Raw genomic sequence first — 18,380 nt, 5'->3', positions numbered from 1 at the left:
ACGTACACATTTACATATAAATACAGCTACTGCGCATGTACATACATACATTAATAAATATATATGTGTATAATTATACAATATTATCGCGATTTGTTTTTAAGCCTTTTGCTTGTTTGTTTTTTTTTGCAGTTCCTCGTCCTTCTGCCACCTCGTTTTGCCTAACATTTGTCTTTGTTCATTGTATGTCTAAATTCTTTGCAGTTTTACATTTTACACACTCAACTATCATTAAATTAGGCTCTTAAATGCTAATCTCACTACGTCACTTATATGTAAAGTATATGCATACGCGTGGGAGGGTTAGGGAAGCTGGGTGCAGAGTTCAGATTTTGAAATTGGGCCGGAGTCTGATCTGCGTTTAATATCAGAATAGTATTTTAATGCGGCTAATCAAGGACTGCTTGGGATCTTGGATCCCTTTGGAGACCCGCATTCAAGGCTTGAGAAGATGTAGTTCTAAAACGGATTCAAGCGTTGCTCATATCGTTACTCTGCTTGGTTTGGGTATTGGTTTTTCGTTTCTGCTGTCTTGCTTTCAATTTATTAACACTACACATTTATCAACATTTATTTATTATTTATTCCATATAGGCTAGGTTTTGTTTAATGTATCTTCACTTCCCGGCTTCCAATCTATTCGTATACATTTGGGGGTTTTCGTTTTTGTTGCGCATTGAAATCTATAGGAACTTGACGCAGGTGTCTCTTGAGTTCGACCCTTGCTGCAGTTTTTAAAGGTATTAAAAGGCAATCGGGAATTCAAAAAGGAATAGCAACATTATTTTACCGCCTCTTAATCCGTCCAAAAAATTCTTTCATCCAAATGGCGGATTCTATTGGTGAGACAGCGGAATTATGTCGATTCCCTTTAGAAAACAAGGTCAGTCGGGCTGTGGGTAAACCAAAAATTAGGTAACATAAAAAAAGGGGAACAAAAAAGTCGCAGTTTGTATTTTTAGAAAATATTATTTTCTCTTTTAAAAAGGCTTTGTTTTACAATTTAGTTAAACTCTCTCCTTAACGCCGCTGCATTCGCTTTATACATACAAATTGGAGTTGGGCTTTGTACAGAACTTGTTGCTTTCCTATCGCATATTCGTAATTAATTAATTACCGTTAGTTTGTGTTTACTTCATTAACTAATATTTAGGCGAAGGCCAGCGGGACAGCTATAGTGTTTCCAAATTATGCCAATGCAGAAAATTAAAACTACTAAGACTAATCAATTAAAATTAACAAAACGCTGCAGTTAAAACTATGGCTATCTAGGGACTACTAAATTAGATAGTTTCGACCACTTAACGCTATTAGAATTTTTTTGTTGCCGTTTTCTGTAAATAGTTTCGTTGATAAGTTAACGAAATTAAATAATTAAACTAGGAATTTTTAAAACAAATTGAATTTGTGTTAACCCATACCAAAGCACGCCTCCAAAAGGTGGCGAAATAAACCGTCGGCAACACTTTTTAAGTGTGTGTACAACAATGTAAACGTTAAATGCTAAACTAAACAATTTAAAAGTGAGTCGGATCAACAAATTTAAAATTTGAAACGGGTTCGCACTTTGTGAATCATTTTAGTTCAGTTTCCTTACACACAATGACTTTTTGCTTTTTACGGGTTTTAGTTTTAGTTTTCATTTGCTATTAGCAATTTAGTTTTCTCCTAGTTATGGTAAGGTTTAATTAAGTGAGTAGAGAGTGGATTAATCTATTTCCGGTACTGAGAAGGGTGTGAATGTGAGATGGGGTGCGCTGTTATGTAGACAACTCTCCGCTAAGGTCTTTCTTCTGGGTTTTAGTTTAGCTTTAGCTTTGATATTAATAATAGTATTTCTATTTCTGGTTTCGGTATTCTGGTTATGGTTTGTTGTTTTTTTTTTGTTTTTGGAGCTCTGGGTGCTGGTGTTTGCGCCTTTCGGTTAGCTACTTTTGAAGCGTTTGCTATACATTCATCTTGGTAAGTTCTTTGTCACACATTTAAACCTTAACAACAACAACAATGTTCGCTACAATTAAACAACTAACAACAACGTAAGCGTACACACCAAACATGGCTCACTCCTGGCTCGATTGCTGCTCCTCCTCATCCCGCTCCTCGTTCTCCACAACATCATCTTCCGGCCCTTGTTCCCGCTCATCCTCCTCATCCACATTTTCCTCCTTGAGCATGTACTCGAGGAGCAGCTCATCGACTCATCCTTCGCGCTGCGCTGTCGCCGCCGCCGCTGACATCGTAGCTGTGGCTCCATTCGATGGCGACTCCACCTTGATCACGCCCAGCTGCTGCAGTTCCTCGCGCGTGTGCTGGATTCGACCCACCACAACGCCGCCCATAGTTACAAAGCTGCCGTCCGCCGTTACAGCGCCCAACTGCATGGCGCTGGACAGATCCCCCAAGGCGGCCACATTGAAGTGGTGGTGCGGTGAGCCATCCTGAAGATGTTGCTGCTGCTGCTGTTGATGCTGGGACACTGTCGTGGCGGAGGGCAGCGTGGTGATGGTGACTCCTCGCTGGTCAATGTGCTGCTGCTGCTGGGACGGAGGCTGATGCTGTTGCTGCTGGTGCTGATGGTGGTGTGCCGCCAACGCCATGCGTCCTAGTCACCCCTCCTCCTCCTCCGTTTTGATCTTTACAGGAACGTAGACCTTGTCCATCACGTGGATCTTTATGTGGTTGTTGAGCGTGCTGGACTGGCGGAACTGCTTCTTGCAGATGACGCACTCGAACGGCTTTTCACCTGCAACAGATCACGGGTATAAGCTTGGGGCAAACTTTAAAATAAAACGCAACAACTCACCCGTGTGGATCTTCACATGGTTGGCCAGTGTGCTCAGCTGACGGAAATGCTTGGGACAATAGTTGCAGTTGTAGGGCTTCTCGCCCGTATGGATCTTCAGATGGTTCGTCAGCGTCGACGATTGACGGAAGGTCTTATCACAAACGTTGCATTTGTAGGGCTTCTCGCCAGTGTGGATCTTGACGTGGTTGGTCAGTGTGCTCAGCTGTCGGAAGCGACGATCGCACACGGTGCAATGGAAGGGTTTCTCCTGATCGCGGACAGCGCCTCCACCTCCCGCGGGGGCATTTCCCTCGCCGGGATGTTCACCGTGACCGTTGGCCAGGTAGTGATCGCCGGGAATCGTCGTCGGACTGTGCGTAGTCAAGTGAGTCAGGTGCGGTGGCGCCGACGGCTGAACAGCCGGCTGATGCTGCTGCTCCGCCGCTGCCGCCTGAGCTGCTGCAGCCTGGGCAGCTGCCATGGCCGCTGCTTGGGCAGCACTGTGCGCCTCTGCCGAGATCCCGCTCAGGTGCATCTGGAAGGGCAAGGGCAGTTCCGTCGGCGGGGGTGGCACCGAGGGCGGTCCGCTCGACTGTTGTTGCTGCTGCTGGTGATGTTGCTGCTGCTGCTGCTGCTGTTGCTGCTGCTGTTGTTGCTGCTGCTGCTGCTGTTGTTGCTGTTGGACCGCTGTCATGTGACCGGGATGCGTGGCCTGGGTGACCGTCTCGTTGTTATTATTGTTTGCTATGGTGGTTTGCGGCTGGGCGGCCACTATGACGATGTCGCAGTTGCTGCTCATCGCCGTAGCAGCAGCATGGGCATGGGGCAGACTTTTGATATGCATCGCGGACTGCTCGCTGGGATGGGGACTCGGGTTTGGTTTGGGATTGGGAAGTTGGAACTCCTGGAACTTTGGGGGAGACTATGGTTCCTTGGTGACTTGAACAAAAAGCTGGCTAACAAACTAAGATCGATGGTTCAAAAATGCCACGACATGCTCATCTTGGTCGCTTCTCTGTTGATGCTGCTGATGTTGTTGTTGCTAGTGCCTGAGTTTGGAGAATGGAAATTGGGATTAGTCGAGGCGGCGGCTTGGCTTTTTGGTATGCAAAAATATTTGAGGAATTCCCACAACACACGAAATACCTAACTGCGAAATTATAAATCTAAATTATTCAATAGCTGACACACTTCGCCAACAGGGCTCCCAGTTGCTCCTCATCTCCCCCTATCTCCAATCTTCCGCCTGTCTTTCGTTCTTTTTATAACTTTAAATTGAAACACACCACAGACCCTATAAATTTTACATGTTCTTAAAGTGTTAAATGGAATATACCATATTGAACCAAAGTCGGTAAACAATAGATGCAAACTATCGAAAGGTGAAGTTGCCCTCGATTCGCATCATTTTATAAGCACAACCTAAACTTAACCACTTTATGCGGTATCTGCTTCTTGTTTCTTGAAGGGTATAAACCATTCGGCTTGCTCGCCGAAGGGCATAAATTATAAAACATACGATTATGCATTTTAAAACAAAATAAATACGCGCGCTGGCTGCATGCATGTAACTTTTTTTCGATCGCTGGTTTTTACGTCCGCCGGACAGGTTACCTGGCACGCCCCCCGCTCACCGCCCCCTCACACAGACACACACTTGAAGCACTCAGGTATCTCACTCTTTTTTTGTGTTGAACTGACAGCGTGTTACTTTCTCGCAAATTACATGTGTTTTACTAGCAACTAAATAGACGGCCGATAACTTGGCCAATTGGATAACCAGTCAAAAGCTAGCAGGGATCACAAGAATTGCGAACTGACCTTTTTTGGGCGGGCTCTTCGGGGGAGATTTTCCCTTTTTTAAAAAGCAGTTTTTCCACTAACACGTTGCCTTCGGATCACCCCTCTCGCTCCCCCTTTGCCTAAGAGCCACAACCACTTTCAGTCGCACACACGCACACACTCTACACACACACACGACCGTACTGTGTAAAAGCTCTTTTGAGGTTAGGAGACTTTAAATTTTTGGAGCTCTCCGCTCGAAATGTCCATTGTTTTTCACACGCCTATAAAACCTACGATTACCAGATGATTTTCATTTCCAATTGGGTGTTTTAAGGCAGAAACCAGCACTCTTTTTGGGCACCCACACTTTGACCTACCTTTCCATTTTGTGGCTGTGCTGTGTGGGGCCTTTCAGGTTTAGATTTCCCCCCGTTTTACATCATTTTCCGCACTAGGTTCGGTTTCATGGGAGATAAAGACCGACGGCAGGGTGCTCGCGCTTTGGTATCACCTGTCGAAAACAAGGCTTCACAGCATTATCTGTGGCTGGGTCTTCATTTATAAAAAGCGTATAAACGTTAGAAAAATAGTACAAATATTTCTTTTCTTTTTTTACTGTTTCGCGTACAAAATAGACGCGAATGAACTGGTGCAAATTGGGGATGAACGATAGTTTTGGGGGACCTGTTACTGTTCACGAGTGTGGTGTAGTCATGATCCGCTATCGTGGTTCAATAGGACGAAAGCTTTTTGAAGAGCAGAGTGGGTTTTAAAGTTTTAGTAAAAGTTAACATTGAATTTAATAAAACTATTGTTTTATTAAAGTTTCATATAAATTACATTTTTTATTTACATAGGCATCTTAAAATCACTCTTTAGGCTCCACCGTGACCCTTCGGGAATGTTAAAAGTGTCACCACTTCGGCGAATGGAGCTGGTTCCTCCAGTGACATTCACATGTCGACGTGCAAACATTTCCCCAGGTATTTTGACATTTTTCTCCCGCCCCAGTACGGTCATACTACCCGGTGAAGAGTTTTTTTGTTGCAATTTCGTTTTCTTTATTTTCGTTAAATTGTACTTCAAGACCAAATGCAATTGCTTAGAAAAGTGCTGACGTTGGTGCAAGTTTTATAAAATCGTGCAGACCCGCGACGCCTGCGGCTGATCGCCATGTGCCTGTCCATTGGTTAAGCTCAACTCGCTGTTCACCTTGTTTGTGTTTTTGTTCGGAATCGCAACCGGCGGACGCACTTCATCTGTTTTGCGGAGAAAAACCATTTGGGTGAGTCTGCTATATGTTGTCTATTGCAATCATTAATAAGTACATACCTTCAATCCTGACCGCCTTCTCGTTGCGGCACGAGAGCCTGTCAATCACGTGTTGCATGAACCCCTTGGCGTCCTCCTCTTTTTGCTGAGCTACCGCTTGGACATGGGAATTGGCCCGCAGTTGCATTGCCCGGATGTCTTCTTGCATAGCCTTCTTGCTGCGTTCCACCACCGCATCTAATGGGTCCTCAAAGGGATTGCTGGGCTCAAAGATATTACCATTGCCATTGCCATGTCCTGCGGAATTGTGGTTTGAGTTCACGGAGGCCGTTGTTCGCTCATCCTCTTCGTTGGAACCAAGAGTTGTAGTCGTCTTGGGAGCTCCCTCTTTGGAGGATAAGTCATCCTCGCCGCGGGGCGTGGAGACCGGCGTGGTCTGAGGATCCGCCTCCCTGGCCGCTTTTATCTGGAACAACGAAGAGATGTTTTCTTTGGCGCCCTGCACTTCACTGGAGATCTTGCTGGTCACCGAGTCCATAGCCCTGCCCATGGAATCCTTTGTTTCCGAGGCGGCTTTTACCGCATTACTGCCCGCCTGTTCCACGGCGTGCATGGCATCGCTGGCCATTCGTTGGGCACCTTTTCCAGCTGCCCCCACGGCGCCGCCTACAGCGCCCACAGCACCGCCCACTGCTCCACCTACAGCATCCACGGCTCCCCGAGCTCCTGTGGCCATCCGCTCTCCTGCTGCCTCCATGGCATCACGGGCTCCGTTTGCTGCATTTCTCACCGCCGTTTGGATGGAGTTTCGGGTGGAGTCCATGAGATCCAGTGCTTCTTCGCCGGCCTTTGCGGTTGCCTCTTCCGTGTTCGTCACGATTTTGTCTACATGCTCCTCCACTTGCTGCAGCATTTGCTCGCCGTCCGATTCCAAGTCCTCCACAGAGCTCTCTATCGGTGTGTCCGGCATTTGTTCTTCCACCTTGGCCGTGACATCCACGCCATTGTTTATGAATCGTATCTCGTTGATCACCTTGTTGCTGTCCTTCGAATCCTTAGTCGTGGTTATCTCCACGGCAAGCTGCTCGTCCTCTTCCGTGGGCGGTGTGGGCGTGTTAACTTGGATCGTCGCCGAAGGCACTTCGTGCACAGTTTCCAGGCTGTCTACCAACTCGGGGGAGGTCCTCTCCAGGTGATCATGATCCATTGCTGCCTCGTAGGAAAAGTTTCGTATTGGAGTCTTTTTTATCGTTTGTGGAGTGCTGGAATTACTGCTCTCCGGATACGGAGTTCGTGGACGGAGTCGCTTTTCCAGGCTGCCAGGTATTTTTTCTTCCGGATTTGGTGAATGTAGAAAGTGCATCTCGGATCTCGGAGATTCAGCGGGGGATTTTGGAGGTGTGGGTGTGTGTGTAGGCGGAGTAGGTAGCTTCTGCATGGATTTCTCGGGTTTAACTGGAGATGCTTTTAATTTACCAGGAGATTCACTTGGTTTGACTGGTGAACCTGGGAGTTTCGCTAAAGATTCCATGGTGTCTGGCTCCTTACTTTCAATTGATTTCATGGGGGATTCTGTGGGTGCTGTGGGTTCCATCTCTTTGTATTCACTCATTGTCTTCGTAGCTTCACTTGTTGCAATTGTTTCTGTTTGATCCGTTTTATCATGATCTTGACTTATTGCAGCTTCAGTGTCTTCCGTGTTTTTTAACAGCGTGGTAGACTGGCCTTCCATTAGATTTGAATTCTCATTTGAAATTGGATCCTCTTGTTTATTATCATTTATTTCCTGGGGTCCTTCGCTTACAGCCTTCTGAACTTCCATATTTGCATTCATGTCCTGGGCTTTAGTTGTTTCCTCTTTTTCTTCTGGCTTCTCCCCGTTGACTAAATGCTTAACGGCCTCCATGGCCGCCGCTGTTCCAGCTCCAGCTGCAGCTGTCAATCCTGCCACAGTAGCCGCTATGGGTCGCTCCTCCGCATCCTCAACTCCTTTTTGTTTGGTAAGACTCCTGCCACTGTGGTTTCTGCCCTGCTCCCCGTTTCCGTTTACATCAGGCGGTTGCAGAACGAAACTACGACTCATGTAGCGATTTGGTTCAGCTGATCCACTCACAGAGGCCGAGGACATCGAGGATCTCGGAATGCCTTGAACCAATACGTGCTGATCCCCCACAGCTATGTCCAGCAAGCGGAGGTTCTTGAACTTGGAGATCTCGCGGAATGTCTTCAGGTGATGACCGCTCTCCGAGAACGTGGTAAAGAACTTGTTGGCCTTGCTAAGAACCGCATAGAAAGAGAATCCCTTCAAGAGCTTCCAGATGGGACCATTCTCCTCGCTGTCATAATCGTAGAAGCGCTGAAAGACCAGGCTCTTGTTTCGCACCGATTCGAAGCTGCGGTAAATGCTGCCCGCATTGGTCACGATATAAACTTCACTGGTCTTGGAAATGTGCATGAAGATAATGGCCTCGGTGGGCGGCAGGTTCTTCTGCAGCTCGGTGAAGCGCGGAAAGACAAACTCGTTGAGGTGGCCGGTCAGGAAGAGATTCCCACTGGCGGTCAGAACAAGCGTGGATTCAGGTCCGCAGGCAAACTGTTGTACAGGTGAATCCAGACGAATCTCCACCGGATGACCATCATAGTCCGTTTCAAGTTCTCCGAGCTGCATTTGGGCATTAGAACCGCATCCAATCAAGCGACCAGTGCCTTTTTGAGTTAGATTAACAAATTTAAATCACATATTTCTTATTTATATTTTGTGAGTACTTACTGGTTAGCACGGCGAAATGTTCATTGCCCGCTTGGACTGCCATAAAGTTGTCCGTCTCCTCGTTTTTGGACAAGTAATCATCAAATTCCTCCAGTCGAAAGGGCTTTCGGATAATGGCACAAGACTGCTGATCCACTTCTGCCGTGGTAAAGTGCTGAGCCACATGGGTGTCCTCGGGAAAGATGTTGCGACCCGTGAAAAAGATCTCATTGGAATCTGTGGGGATAGTTTGGATGCAATAAGGATGGGTGTTTAAATGTAAATTAAGCTTACTTAGGAAGTTATAAAGATACAAATTTAAGGCAGGTTTAAATAGTTGCATATTCTATATTTTTTTTGAATATTGTTTAACGAAAAGCTCTTCTAATTGGTGTCATTAGATTTACCTAAAATATATTTAGAAGTAATGTTCACTTCTGAATTCAAGAAAAACCAAATAAATTGAGCTGCAGAACAATTACGAAATTGCTACTATTTCAACCAACTTTTCCCCTAACTAAAACTTTTTGTTGGGCCAATTTCTTTAGTGACACATTGCCCAAGTTAGGCAAGTTCCGGCGTATTTGTTGATTCACTCACGTGTCAGCATCACGGCCCAGTGATTGCCAAAGGCGGCGTCGCAGATCTTTAATCCCAGCGTTTTCAAGGCCTTCACACAGGTGGGCTTGGTGACTATGTCCCCGTTGTTGTTGTTGTTGTTGTTGCTGCCAGCAGCTTTCTTGCCGCCGGCTCCTCCATGGCCACCAATGCCGAGCTGGCCGTAGTGGTTCTCGCCCCAAACAAATAGTCGGCCAGATTCTGTAATTGATAAGAGCGGTTTGACATTTGCTTTGGCTTTCACCTGCCGCCGCTGGCTTTTGTTTTTGTTTTGTTTTATTATGTTTGGCGTCGGGGTTGTTCCCTTTTCTTGACTTTTATTGATTGAGAAAGTGTGCGCTTGTGTGGGCCAATCCCTTCAATTCCCCAATCCCCCCCCAAATGTTTCAACTGTTTAACTGCTCCCCCGCAGAAGTTAACGCCTCAATTACGTTAGCTTCGGTTTTAGTTTCAGTTTCGGTTTCGCTTTTTGGGGGTTTACTTCGTGAGTTTGCTCCATATTTCAGGTATTTTTACGCCACGTCTGACCCCATTAGTTGTCGGAGTTGCCGTGATTTGAAGTGCTTGGTCAGCTCTCTTTGGTCTATCGTGGATTTTAAGCTTATGTAATGCGGGTTTAATGTCGGACTGAAATAGTACATCGGAAAAATATCCTCGATGATGATTATCGGGCGTTTTATTTAATTAAAAATTAACTTGGCAATATAGTTTTTGGTGGGATAGGAACTGAAACACCATAGATGTTTTAGCAATGAAAACCCTTTCATTCTTAAGTTATTAAGTTAATAAATTTCACTAAATTTTGTTTATCCAACGAAGTCGTACATTTTCCTTTAAGTGCACGACTCTAAAGGGAAAACACAAGCTGTATTCAATTTCGGTGCGGAGTGACCGGATGAAATATTCAGAACACCCCAGCAATACACCTAATCCTGGTTACAAATTTGTCGGGCTGCAGAAGCCGGCTGTAATTTAGTAATTCAATAGACCGAGCCAGACACACGGATGAGTTGGCCGCGGTCGGCGGAAAAGACCAAAAGACTGGGCCAACAAGAAAGTAAAAGTGCCCGGGGCGTTCGGCTTATTATTATTTAAAGAAAATTGCACTCAACATGCAAGACAGCGAGCACAGCGCACCGACCACCAATCGAATTCGACTTGACCACTTGGCCAGCGGCTAAACGGATTGACCAGCGAAGGATTTGGGGTCACGTAGTTACCACAAATGACAGCACTCTGGTTTGGACCGGAAATCAGGCGCTTCACAGGATCGTTTTTGATGTAGAAGTAGCTTTGGGTGTTTTCCGCCAGATGGGATTTGCCCAGGGTGAAAATGGCTCCGCTGGCAGGAATGTCCATGTTGGATTTGCTATCGTTGTTCCGTTTTTAATGGTATTTAATGGTTTTGTTTTGTTAGATGTTTATTGATTTTAGTATTAGAGAGTCTTGCATATTTTTCGCCGGCTGCATTCGAAATGTTTATTGGTGGTTCGCCTAGGCGCACATATTTATACACAACAAAGCCATTTGGAGTTGCGTGCTCCCAATTCCCGAGGCGGATACTTCCGGAGGCCACTGTGGCACCGGCACTTGCGGTCAGTCGGACGATTCAGCGCGTACTGGTCAGCGAGGACTAGGGCTAGCATTCTAGCAGGCCAGCAGGCTAACTGGCTAGCCACACTAGCCAGTAGCTCACCAGTTCACCAGCTCACCAGCTCAACGGCTCACTCGCACAACCACCCACCCACCGAAGGGGGCCATCAATATTGGGCCATTTGAGCTGGCCCTTATAAGTGTGCTATGGAAATGTGAATGTGGATGTGAGTGAGTTTTCCCCAACTGAAGAGTGAGTCACCCTACTCCGTCCGGTTTTCCGAGTTAAGTTATTCCGTGCGCCAAAAGAGCGAGTATGGGAATTCTGTTTTTTCGTCTTGGAGTTGTGCACCCCCCCGTCCACCCGCTCTCTTTCTCCTTGGTATTTATGGCATTTGTGAGTAATGTTTGCAAATCTCTCGGAATACGAGCCAAGTTAAAAATAACATAATTATTCTAGTATATGTGACTGGGGCGTTGCTTTTCCCTTTCATTGCGCATACGTCCCGGTTTTCGTATTTCGTATTTCGTCAATCATCCCTCATCCCTGACCTGTTGACATTTGGGCAGGACGAGTGTCCAGCGAATTCGCGACATTTCTAAAAAGTTAATTAATTCGTTTTCGTCCGTTTTTCGCCACTTATGGGAGGGAGCTGGCCCGCAAAGCCGAAATTGGCTAACGATTTTATGACCTCCAAGGCGCCGTCATAAAACAGGGCCAAGTAGTTTAGTCCGTCCCACATTTGCGGACTTTCGCAGACAATTTGCGTCAATTAATTGATTTCTGTCGGCATTTAATAAGGTTTTATTTGATTCCCGTACTTAGTTATGCAAAAAGTGCGTTGCCAGTCGAGGGTAAAGGTTAAAGTTGTCCAGAGAAAGAGAAATTAAATCGACTGGCATTTAAGTCCAGAATGGAATATCCTTTTTGAAGAGTAGTTATCTTAAATACCATCAATGTGTTCTAAGCTTACAAAGAAAAAGTGAGACTGGATTTTAAATAGGTAAAACAACATTTTAATTTAGTTTTTCTGCTTTGCCGTAAATTCCTATTCAAATTTAAATGGTTTGACCTAAAGAATCTCCCCTGTTCGCTTACATTTCCATGCTTCTTTCATTGGGTGCTGTATTATATTTTGCATTGCAATGTGTAGCCCCAGTTTAGAGCCTAAACTTTCCATATTATATGCCTGCACTTTGCCTTATTCATGTGGAAGCCGTGAGCCTTTCGAGTATATACTCGAATGTCTATGTAATTTATGAATCCCCTAACAAAGTTGTTTGGCCTGCAAACTGCACTTGCCCATGCTTTTCCGGGGGACAGTGGGGCACGGTCTGTTGCATGTGCCAGTTCGCCGGGGATTCCACCCATCCGCCCCTCCGCCCGATTCCCCCCGAGGGTTCCGCCTCCTTCCGCTGACTTGGCAAAAGGTGAATCTTGTGCGAGTACATGCAAATGCTGGCCACTTGGGTGAGCGTTGAACTCGGCTCCTCTGCGGTTTTTGCGCCTATTTTTAGTGGGCTTATAGTAGGTTGTGACAATTAGCCGCAAGTCCATTGAACCCTCTTCGATTGGGTTAAGATGTTTCGGGGATGACGTAAAGGGAATCGGTCAAATACCCGCGGGTCAGCTGCCGGAACTCTCAAGCGATGTGTCAATAGGCTGACAAATCTATTTGGCTCCGCATTTGTACTTACCGGGCCAAAGGTTGATTGAACCTGCTGTTGGCCAGTTCAAAGCAATCGATTCGACGGGGCGGAAGGATGAGGGGTTCCCAGTCCCAAAAATAACACGAAATTGGTTGACCTTCAGAGTCGTGGTAAGCGAAGTCCTTTTTCTTTTCTTTTCATTTTGTATTTGTGTTTTTGGGGATTTGTGTTGGTCTTTTCTTGGACCGCCCAGAAAGTGGCGTGCGCTTTTCATTTCTTTTTATTACCTACCTCAAAGCTTGACCCGAACACACACACATATGTATATGTGTGGGGGAAAAATGGCAATCATTGTGTAAATTGTTTACCTCGCCGGGCGAAAGGTGCAAAAAGGAAAACTTGCTATTTTCCCCGGGGGCTTCTCGGAATGTTCCCCCATTCCTCACCCTCGCTTTTTTTCCCACCCACCGCCTTCTCCTTCAATGTCAAGCGATATGGGCACGTTCCTGCAATTTAGTTTTGTTGTTTCACGTGGTCATTATTTGCTGTCCTGGGAAAAAAATATGAAATTAGCTGGGAATTAGACGACTGTCACGCCCACGCGGCAGTTAAGGAAAGGAAGAAACTAAATGTAGTCTACTTCTCGACTAGCTTTAATTACAGAACCCGAAAAATGAGCGACGAAGGCGAAAGTAAATCGGAGCAGGCGGAGAAACCTGAAGCGGAGGAAGTAGCTGGGGAAAGTACGGAGAAAGTGGAGGAAAAGAAGGAAGCACCTCCGACGTCAGAAGTTGATGAAAAGCCTGCAGAGGGTGAAACCCAATCGGATAATGAAGCAGCCAAGGAAAAGGCAGCACCTTCGCAGGACTTTGCCGCCTATGAGGAGCACATGACCTACGCAGCGGATGGCGGCGCCATCTACACGGATCCCAGCACCAAGCAGAAGTACAAGTGGTGCACCACCCAGAACAACTGGCAACCCCTGAGCACCGACGAAGCGGCCAGTGCGGGAGATCTCTACGAGAACGAGCACTACAAGTGGTGTCCCAAAACGCAGCAGTGGCTGCCAAAGAAACAGGAAACCGAAACGGAGCACTACAAGTGGGACGACGAGCAGAAGAAGTGGATACCCAAGCAGCCGAGCTCCAAGCAGGATGGGGTTTACGGAGTGGACGAGCAGGGCGAACGCACCTACACGGACAAGGATGGAGCCGAGTTCTTTTGGGATGCTGCCAAGAACGCCTGGTTTCCCAAGATCGACGATGACTTCATGGCGCGCTATCAAATGAACTACGGGTTCATTGACAACACTTCGGCGGGGGAAAAGGAGAAGGCTGAAAAGGAGGCAGCAGAAGCCAAAAGAAAGGAGGAGGAGCTCAAAAGGATGACGGCTGAGGCGGAGGCAGCCATGAACAAGGATAACACGCCATCCACGGCAGCTCCAACCGGAAAGCGAAAGGTGCAGGAGCCGCCAAGTGAGTGTCAACTCAATTTCACATCCTTTCACAACACACTTACGAGCAATTCCCTTGCAGAATGGTTCGAAATGGATCCCTCGCAGAACACCAAGGTGTACGTCTCCAATTTGCCACTGGACATCACCATGGATGAGTTCGCCGACCTGATGGGCAAGTGTGGCATGGTCATGAGAGATCCGCAGACGCAGAAGTTCAAGCTGAAACTTTATGCCGAAAAAGATGGGCAAATCAAGGGCGATGGCCTCTGTGATTATATAAAGGTAAGAATGGGTGAAATTAACTACCAACTGCACTTTTTTGTTTTGTGTTTTTTCAAACTTTATTCATTATTTTACTTTGTTGGCTTCTTAACTAGAAATTATCTTGCATAAATATTATATGGTAGTTTTATCATATGTTTTCGTATTTCATTTGTGTTCTGCTCTCCTGCTTCTCTTTTATGAATTCTTTGCTTACGTTTCGCTGACTATTTAGTTTTATTCGCTTTTCATTTCTCCGTGTGTAGAGTAATAATATTTAAAATTGGTTAGTTTACTATTAAAATGCATTACTTGGCTATAAAATTGCTTTTCCTTTCGATTTCATACCCGTCCTTGCCAGCTTTCAATTTCCATTTTTCGAACGAAACAAAACGTACTGAAAGTTGCCTTCGGGGTTTTTTTCCATTTGCTTTTCGCATATTTGAGGTATTAAAAAATACATAAAAATTTACATTTAAACATACTTTAGTAATTACATACATCCTTGTAAAGTATAGTTTGTAACCTAAGAAGTTAGGAAATGGTCGTCGACCATCCGACCATCCGATGATGTTATCAAAAGATTATATTAGTAAATTATTGCTTCGCTGTGCCCGATTCGATTCGAGGACACCTTAGGCAAACGAGTGCGGGGAGGCGTTGGACTGGGGCTCTGACCCAAAGGAGTTCTCCGTTCAATCTTACGTTTTTAATTCACCATAATTATTTCCGTGGCTCTGTGCTTGAGTTTTAAAATTCCAAATTCCCGTGATTTGCGTGTGTGGGGTTTATTGGCATCTAAAATTGATTGCTAACTTCTAGTTCGGTTATTAAGGAAACATGCGTGACTGGTTGCCGTGTGTGTGTTTGTGTTTTAGGTGCAGTGTGTTCGCGTGTGTGTGTGTGGTGTGTCTATATCCTAGACCTATATATAGTATATCTTTACTGTACAGTACTAATAGAGCTAGCGAAGTGCAAGGAGATTGGTTTTCCTGCTCGATCGAAATGCAATTGAAATTTGATTCCCCTCAACCGACAAAATGTGCTTCGCAGCGATGCTCGTTCCTCCTTTCGCATTTTTCTTTCTGGTAAATAATACTTTTGCGAGTTTTTCTTGTTTGTTTTTTCTCTTTTTTTCTGTTTATGTTTCTTTTGTTTTGTTTTGTTAAATTAAAGCACAAAGAAAACCATCGAAAAGGGATCGACTGGGCAACGGTGCGTATGTGGAACCAATTTGATCGATATGTCTCGGTTAGTATTGGTTAGTTGCGGGGTGAATCCTGCCTGAATCTCGACTCCCGGGGACGCCTACTCGTTGTCGTCCAGTCGCATGGCCTCCTGTATCCTCTTCAGCTCCTTCGCCTTCTGCTCGCGCTCCTTCTTCTCCTTGAGCAGCTTGCGCCGCTTGCGCATCTCGATGAACTTCTTCTGGTCCTCGGGACTCAGCGCCGAGATTCGGCTGACGTACTCGCGCTTCTTCTCCTCCAGCTTGGCCTTGACCTCCTCGTCGGCCAGTGTCTTGGCCAGCTCGACGCGACGCCTCTGCTCGGCCTCCTTGGCCTCCTCGGCAGCCCGCTCCTCTGCCTCCTTGGCCTTGCGCGCCTCCTCCGCCTGGCGCATCTCCTCCTCCTGGCGCCGCTTCAGCTCGCGCTCCTCCTCGAGCACCTGCTTGCGCAGGAGTTCCTCCTCCTCGGCCAGCTTCTTCTCGGCGGCCTCGCGCTCCGCTATCTCGCGCTCCCGCTGGCGCCGCTGCTCCTCCAGCCGCAGGTCCTCCTCGTGCACGCGCTTCAGTTCCTTCTCCTCGAAGCGGCGCGTCTCCTCCAGTCGCTGCAGCTCCAGCCGCTTCTCCTCCTCCTCCTGCTCGCGTCGGATCTGCTCCTGGCGCTCCGCCTCCTGCTTCTTCAGCTGCTCCTGCAGCTCCAGCTCGGCGCGTCGCTTGGCCTCGTGCGCCTCGGCCAGCTGCTTCTCCCGTTCGGTCTTGGCCCGCTTCAGGCTCTCCTCGTACTCCTCCCGCAGCCGCTGCTCCTCGGCGATGCGCTTCTCATGGTTGAGGCGATCCAGCTTCTCCTGCTCCTCGCGCTCCTTGCGCCGCTGCTCCCTCGCGTTCCCGTCGCTGCTCCTCCTCCAGCTGGCGTTGCTTCTGGATGCGCTCCTGGCGGAGTTTCTCCGCCTCCTCGTCGGCGGCACGCTGGCGGGCTGCCTCCTCCTGGCGTTGCTTCAGCAGCTCCAGTTCGCGTTCCCGCTTCTGCTGGAGGTACTCCCGCTCCTGCTGCTCCCGCTGCTGCTTGGCCTTCAGTTCGCGGAGCTGCTGATCCTGGTTCTGCTTCAGCTGCTGCTGGTGTTCCCTGTCCTGCTGGGCCCTCTCCTCCTGCCGGATCCTCTCCTGCTCCAGTTGCTTCCTCTCCTCCTCTTCCTTTTCCTTCTTTTCCTGCTCCTCCCTCAGCTTCCTCTCCTGCTCTTCCCTCAGCTTCCTCTCCTGCTCCTCCCTCAGCTTTCTCTCCTGCTCTTCCTTCAGTTTCTTATCCTGTTCCTCTGCAGAGCGCTGACGCAGCTCATCGAGCGCCTGGTGCTTGGGTTCGTCATGGGAGGCCTGCTCCTGCTGCAGACGCTGCCTGCGCAGCTCCTCCCGCTGCAATCGCTGGCGTTCCTCCTTCTGGCGGCGTTGCTTCTCGCGCTTCTGTTCACGAGCCAACTTCTGACGTTCCTGGCGACGCAGTTGGCGGCGACGTTCCCTTTCCCGCTGGCGCTGCAACTTGCGGTCATACTGGGTCATCTGCTGGGGGCTTGGAGAGGGGGAGAGGACATCATTGGATTGAATGGTGGATACAGTTGAAGGTGGGGAGACAGTGGTCACGCGAGGGCGGTTCCTTTGGCGCTGTTGACTTGGCTGTTGGTAGTTCACATCGTTGGGATGCTGATTCTGGTTGGGGCGACTCCTCTGGTTGTTCCTGCGATTGTTGTTGCGGCGACGGCTGGGGATGATCATCTCCTCATCACTGCCCTCTGCCTTAACGCGTCGGTGGTATCTGAAAGTGAGTAAAAAATTAATTATATTATTTATTTTCTCTTTCAGGTGGAGAGTGTCAATCTGGCGCTTAAAATTCTGGATGAGTATGTCCTGCGTGGCCACAAGATTCGTGTGCAGAGAGCCCAGTTTCAAATGCGCGGGGAATACAATCCCGCCCTGAAGCCCAAGCGAAAGAAGAAGGACAAGGAGAAGTTGCAGAAGATGAAGGAAAAGTGAGTACCCAAAAATTTACATTTCATGTAAAGAAAGTTCTAAAACGCCTATGTTTCTAGGTTATTTGACTGGCGGCCAGACAAAATGCGTGGCGAACGTTCGAAGAATGAAAAAACAGTCATCATCAAGAACCTCTTCACTCCAGAACTCTTTGAAAAGGAGGTGGAGCTCATTTTGGAATACCAAAACAATCTGCGCGAGGAGTGCAGCAAGTGCGGGATGGTCCGCAAAGTGGTCATCTATGATGTAAGTTGTTTTAGGGTTTTAAAGACGTAACCAACTAAAACCATTCTAATTTTAGAGACATCCTGAAGGCGTTGCCCAAATCAACATGTCCTCGCCGGAGGAAGCCGATGTGGTCATACAAATGATGCAGGGACGTTATTTTGGACAGCGACAACTAAGTGCTGAAGCCTGGGATGGCAAGACCAAATACAAGTGAGTCTCAAACCGAATAAATCCTATATCAGAGGCTTATTCTTTTATCTCTTTCAGAATCGATGAATCAGCTGTGGAGGCCCAGGAGCGACTCTCCAAATGGGATGAGTTCTTGGCGGAGGAAGAAGCCGATAAGAAAGCAACGGAGGAGGAGAAGACAGAAGATAACTCTCCGGACAATCAGCTTTTGCCCGGGGATGCTACCCCTTAGCTATTTTTTATTTACCTGCGATCGTTTTCACGCGGTTCAAGAATTTCCAGGACCACCTCGTTGGCCTGCTCGTTCGGATAGGTGGAGTTCCACCGATTGTAGATCTTGTAGCGATTCGGGCCGCTCACCTTGGGCATCTTGTGCTGGCAGATGAAGCGGTACTTATCCGAGCAGGAACGTGCCGACCAGCGGTACTTGAGATTCGGATCGTAGATGGCACAGTTTCTATCCTGCGGTTGGCTGTTGGAGATAAGTTGCACATAGCTAGAATTGTTGCTTAAGCGTTAAATCAATCCACGGAAATAAAGGCAGAAAGGAAAG

At 47.3% G+C, this 18,380-nt stretch overlaps 4 protein-coding genes across 5 annotated transcripts in view; 1 reads left to right on the top strand and 3 right to left on the bottom strand.

Annotated features, from left to right (window-relative positions):
• Positions 1-949: 949 nt before the first annotated feature.
• Positions 950-5,224, bottom strand: LOC108093159 (adult enhancer factor 1). The gene is given in 3 exon segments (XM_017193106.2): positions 950-2,743; positions 2,804-3,834; positions 4,948-5,224. Coding segments are annotated over 2 exon segments (1,371 nt in total). The 5' UTR covers positions 3,630-3,834; positions 4,948-5,224; the 3' UTR covers positions 950-2,198.
• Positions 5,225-5,570: 346 nt separating this feature from the next.
• LOC108093101 lies at positions 5,571-11,288 on the bottom strand. Its single transcript, XM_017193038.1, has 5 exons — positions 10,430-11,288; positions 9,192-9,410; positions 8,613-8,828; positions 5,903-8,548; positions 5,571-5,829 (listed from the first exon to the last, which is right to left on the bottom strand). Exons 1-5 carry the CDS (start codon positions 10,566-10,568, stop codon positions 5,702-5,704), a joined length of 3,348 nt encoding a protein of 1,115 aa, XP_017048527.1. The 5' UTR covers positions 10,569-11,288; the 3' UTR covers positions 5,571-5,701.
• Positions 5,723-18,081, top strand: LOC108093103 (HIV Tat-specific factor 1). 2 transcript variants are annotated; one of them, XM_017193041.2, is made up of 7 exons: positions 5,723-5,855; positions 13,104-13,927; positions 13,988-14,190; positions 17,243-17,409; positions 17,470-17,656; positions 17,712-17,848; positions 17,906-18,081. In XM_017193041.2, exons 2-7 carry the CDS (start codon positions 13,126-13,128, stop codon positions 18,057-18,059), a joined length of 1,650 nt encoding a protein of 549 aa, XP_017048530.1. In that variant the 5' UTR covers positions 5,723-5,855; positions 13,104-13,125; the 3' UTR covers positions 18,060-18,081. The 2 variants fall into 2 exon arrangements, with proteins under 2 accessions (XP_017048530.1, XP_017048531.1); XM_017193042.2 differs by having other exon boundaries at positions 5,724-5,855; positions 13,116-13,927.
• Positions 14,224-18,380, bottom strand: part of LOC108093102 (trichohyalin) — a 43,504-nt gene continuing 39,347 nt past the window's right edge. Inside the window, 3 exon segments of the mRNA XM_017193040.2 lie at positions 14,224-16,266; positions 16,268-17,195; positions 18,075-18,299. Coding sequence (XP_017048529.1) covers positions 15,478-16,266; positions 16,268-17,195; positions 18,075-18,299 — 1,942 coding nt within the window. The 3' untranslated portion in view covers positions 14,224-15,477.

This window comes from Drosophila ficusphila, unplaced genomic scaffold, assembly GCF_018152265.1.
Source record: "Drosophila ficusphila isolate 14025-0441.05 unplaced genomic scaffold, ASM1815226v1 contig_106, whole genome shotgun sequence".
In the NCBI taxonomy this organism is placed as follows: Eukaryota; Metazoa; Arthropoda; class Insecta; order Diptera; family Drosophilidae; genus Drosophila; species Drosophila ficusphila.
The sequence above is the reverse complement of the archived record's forward strand: the minus strand, read 5'-3'. Positions and strand labels throughout refer to the sequence as shown.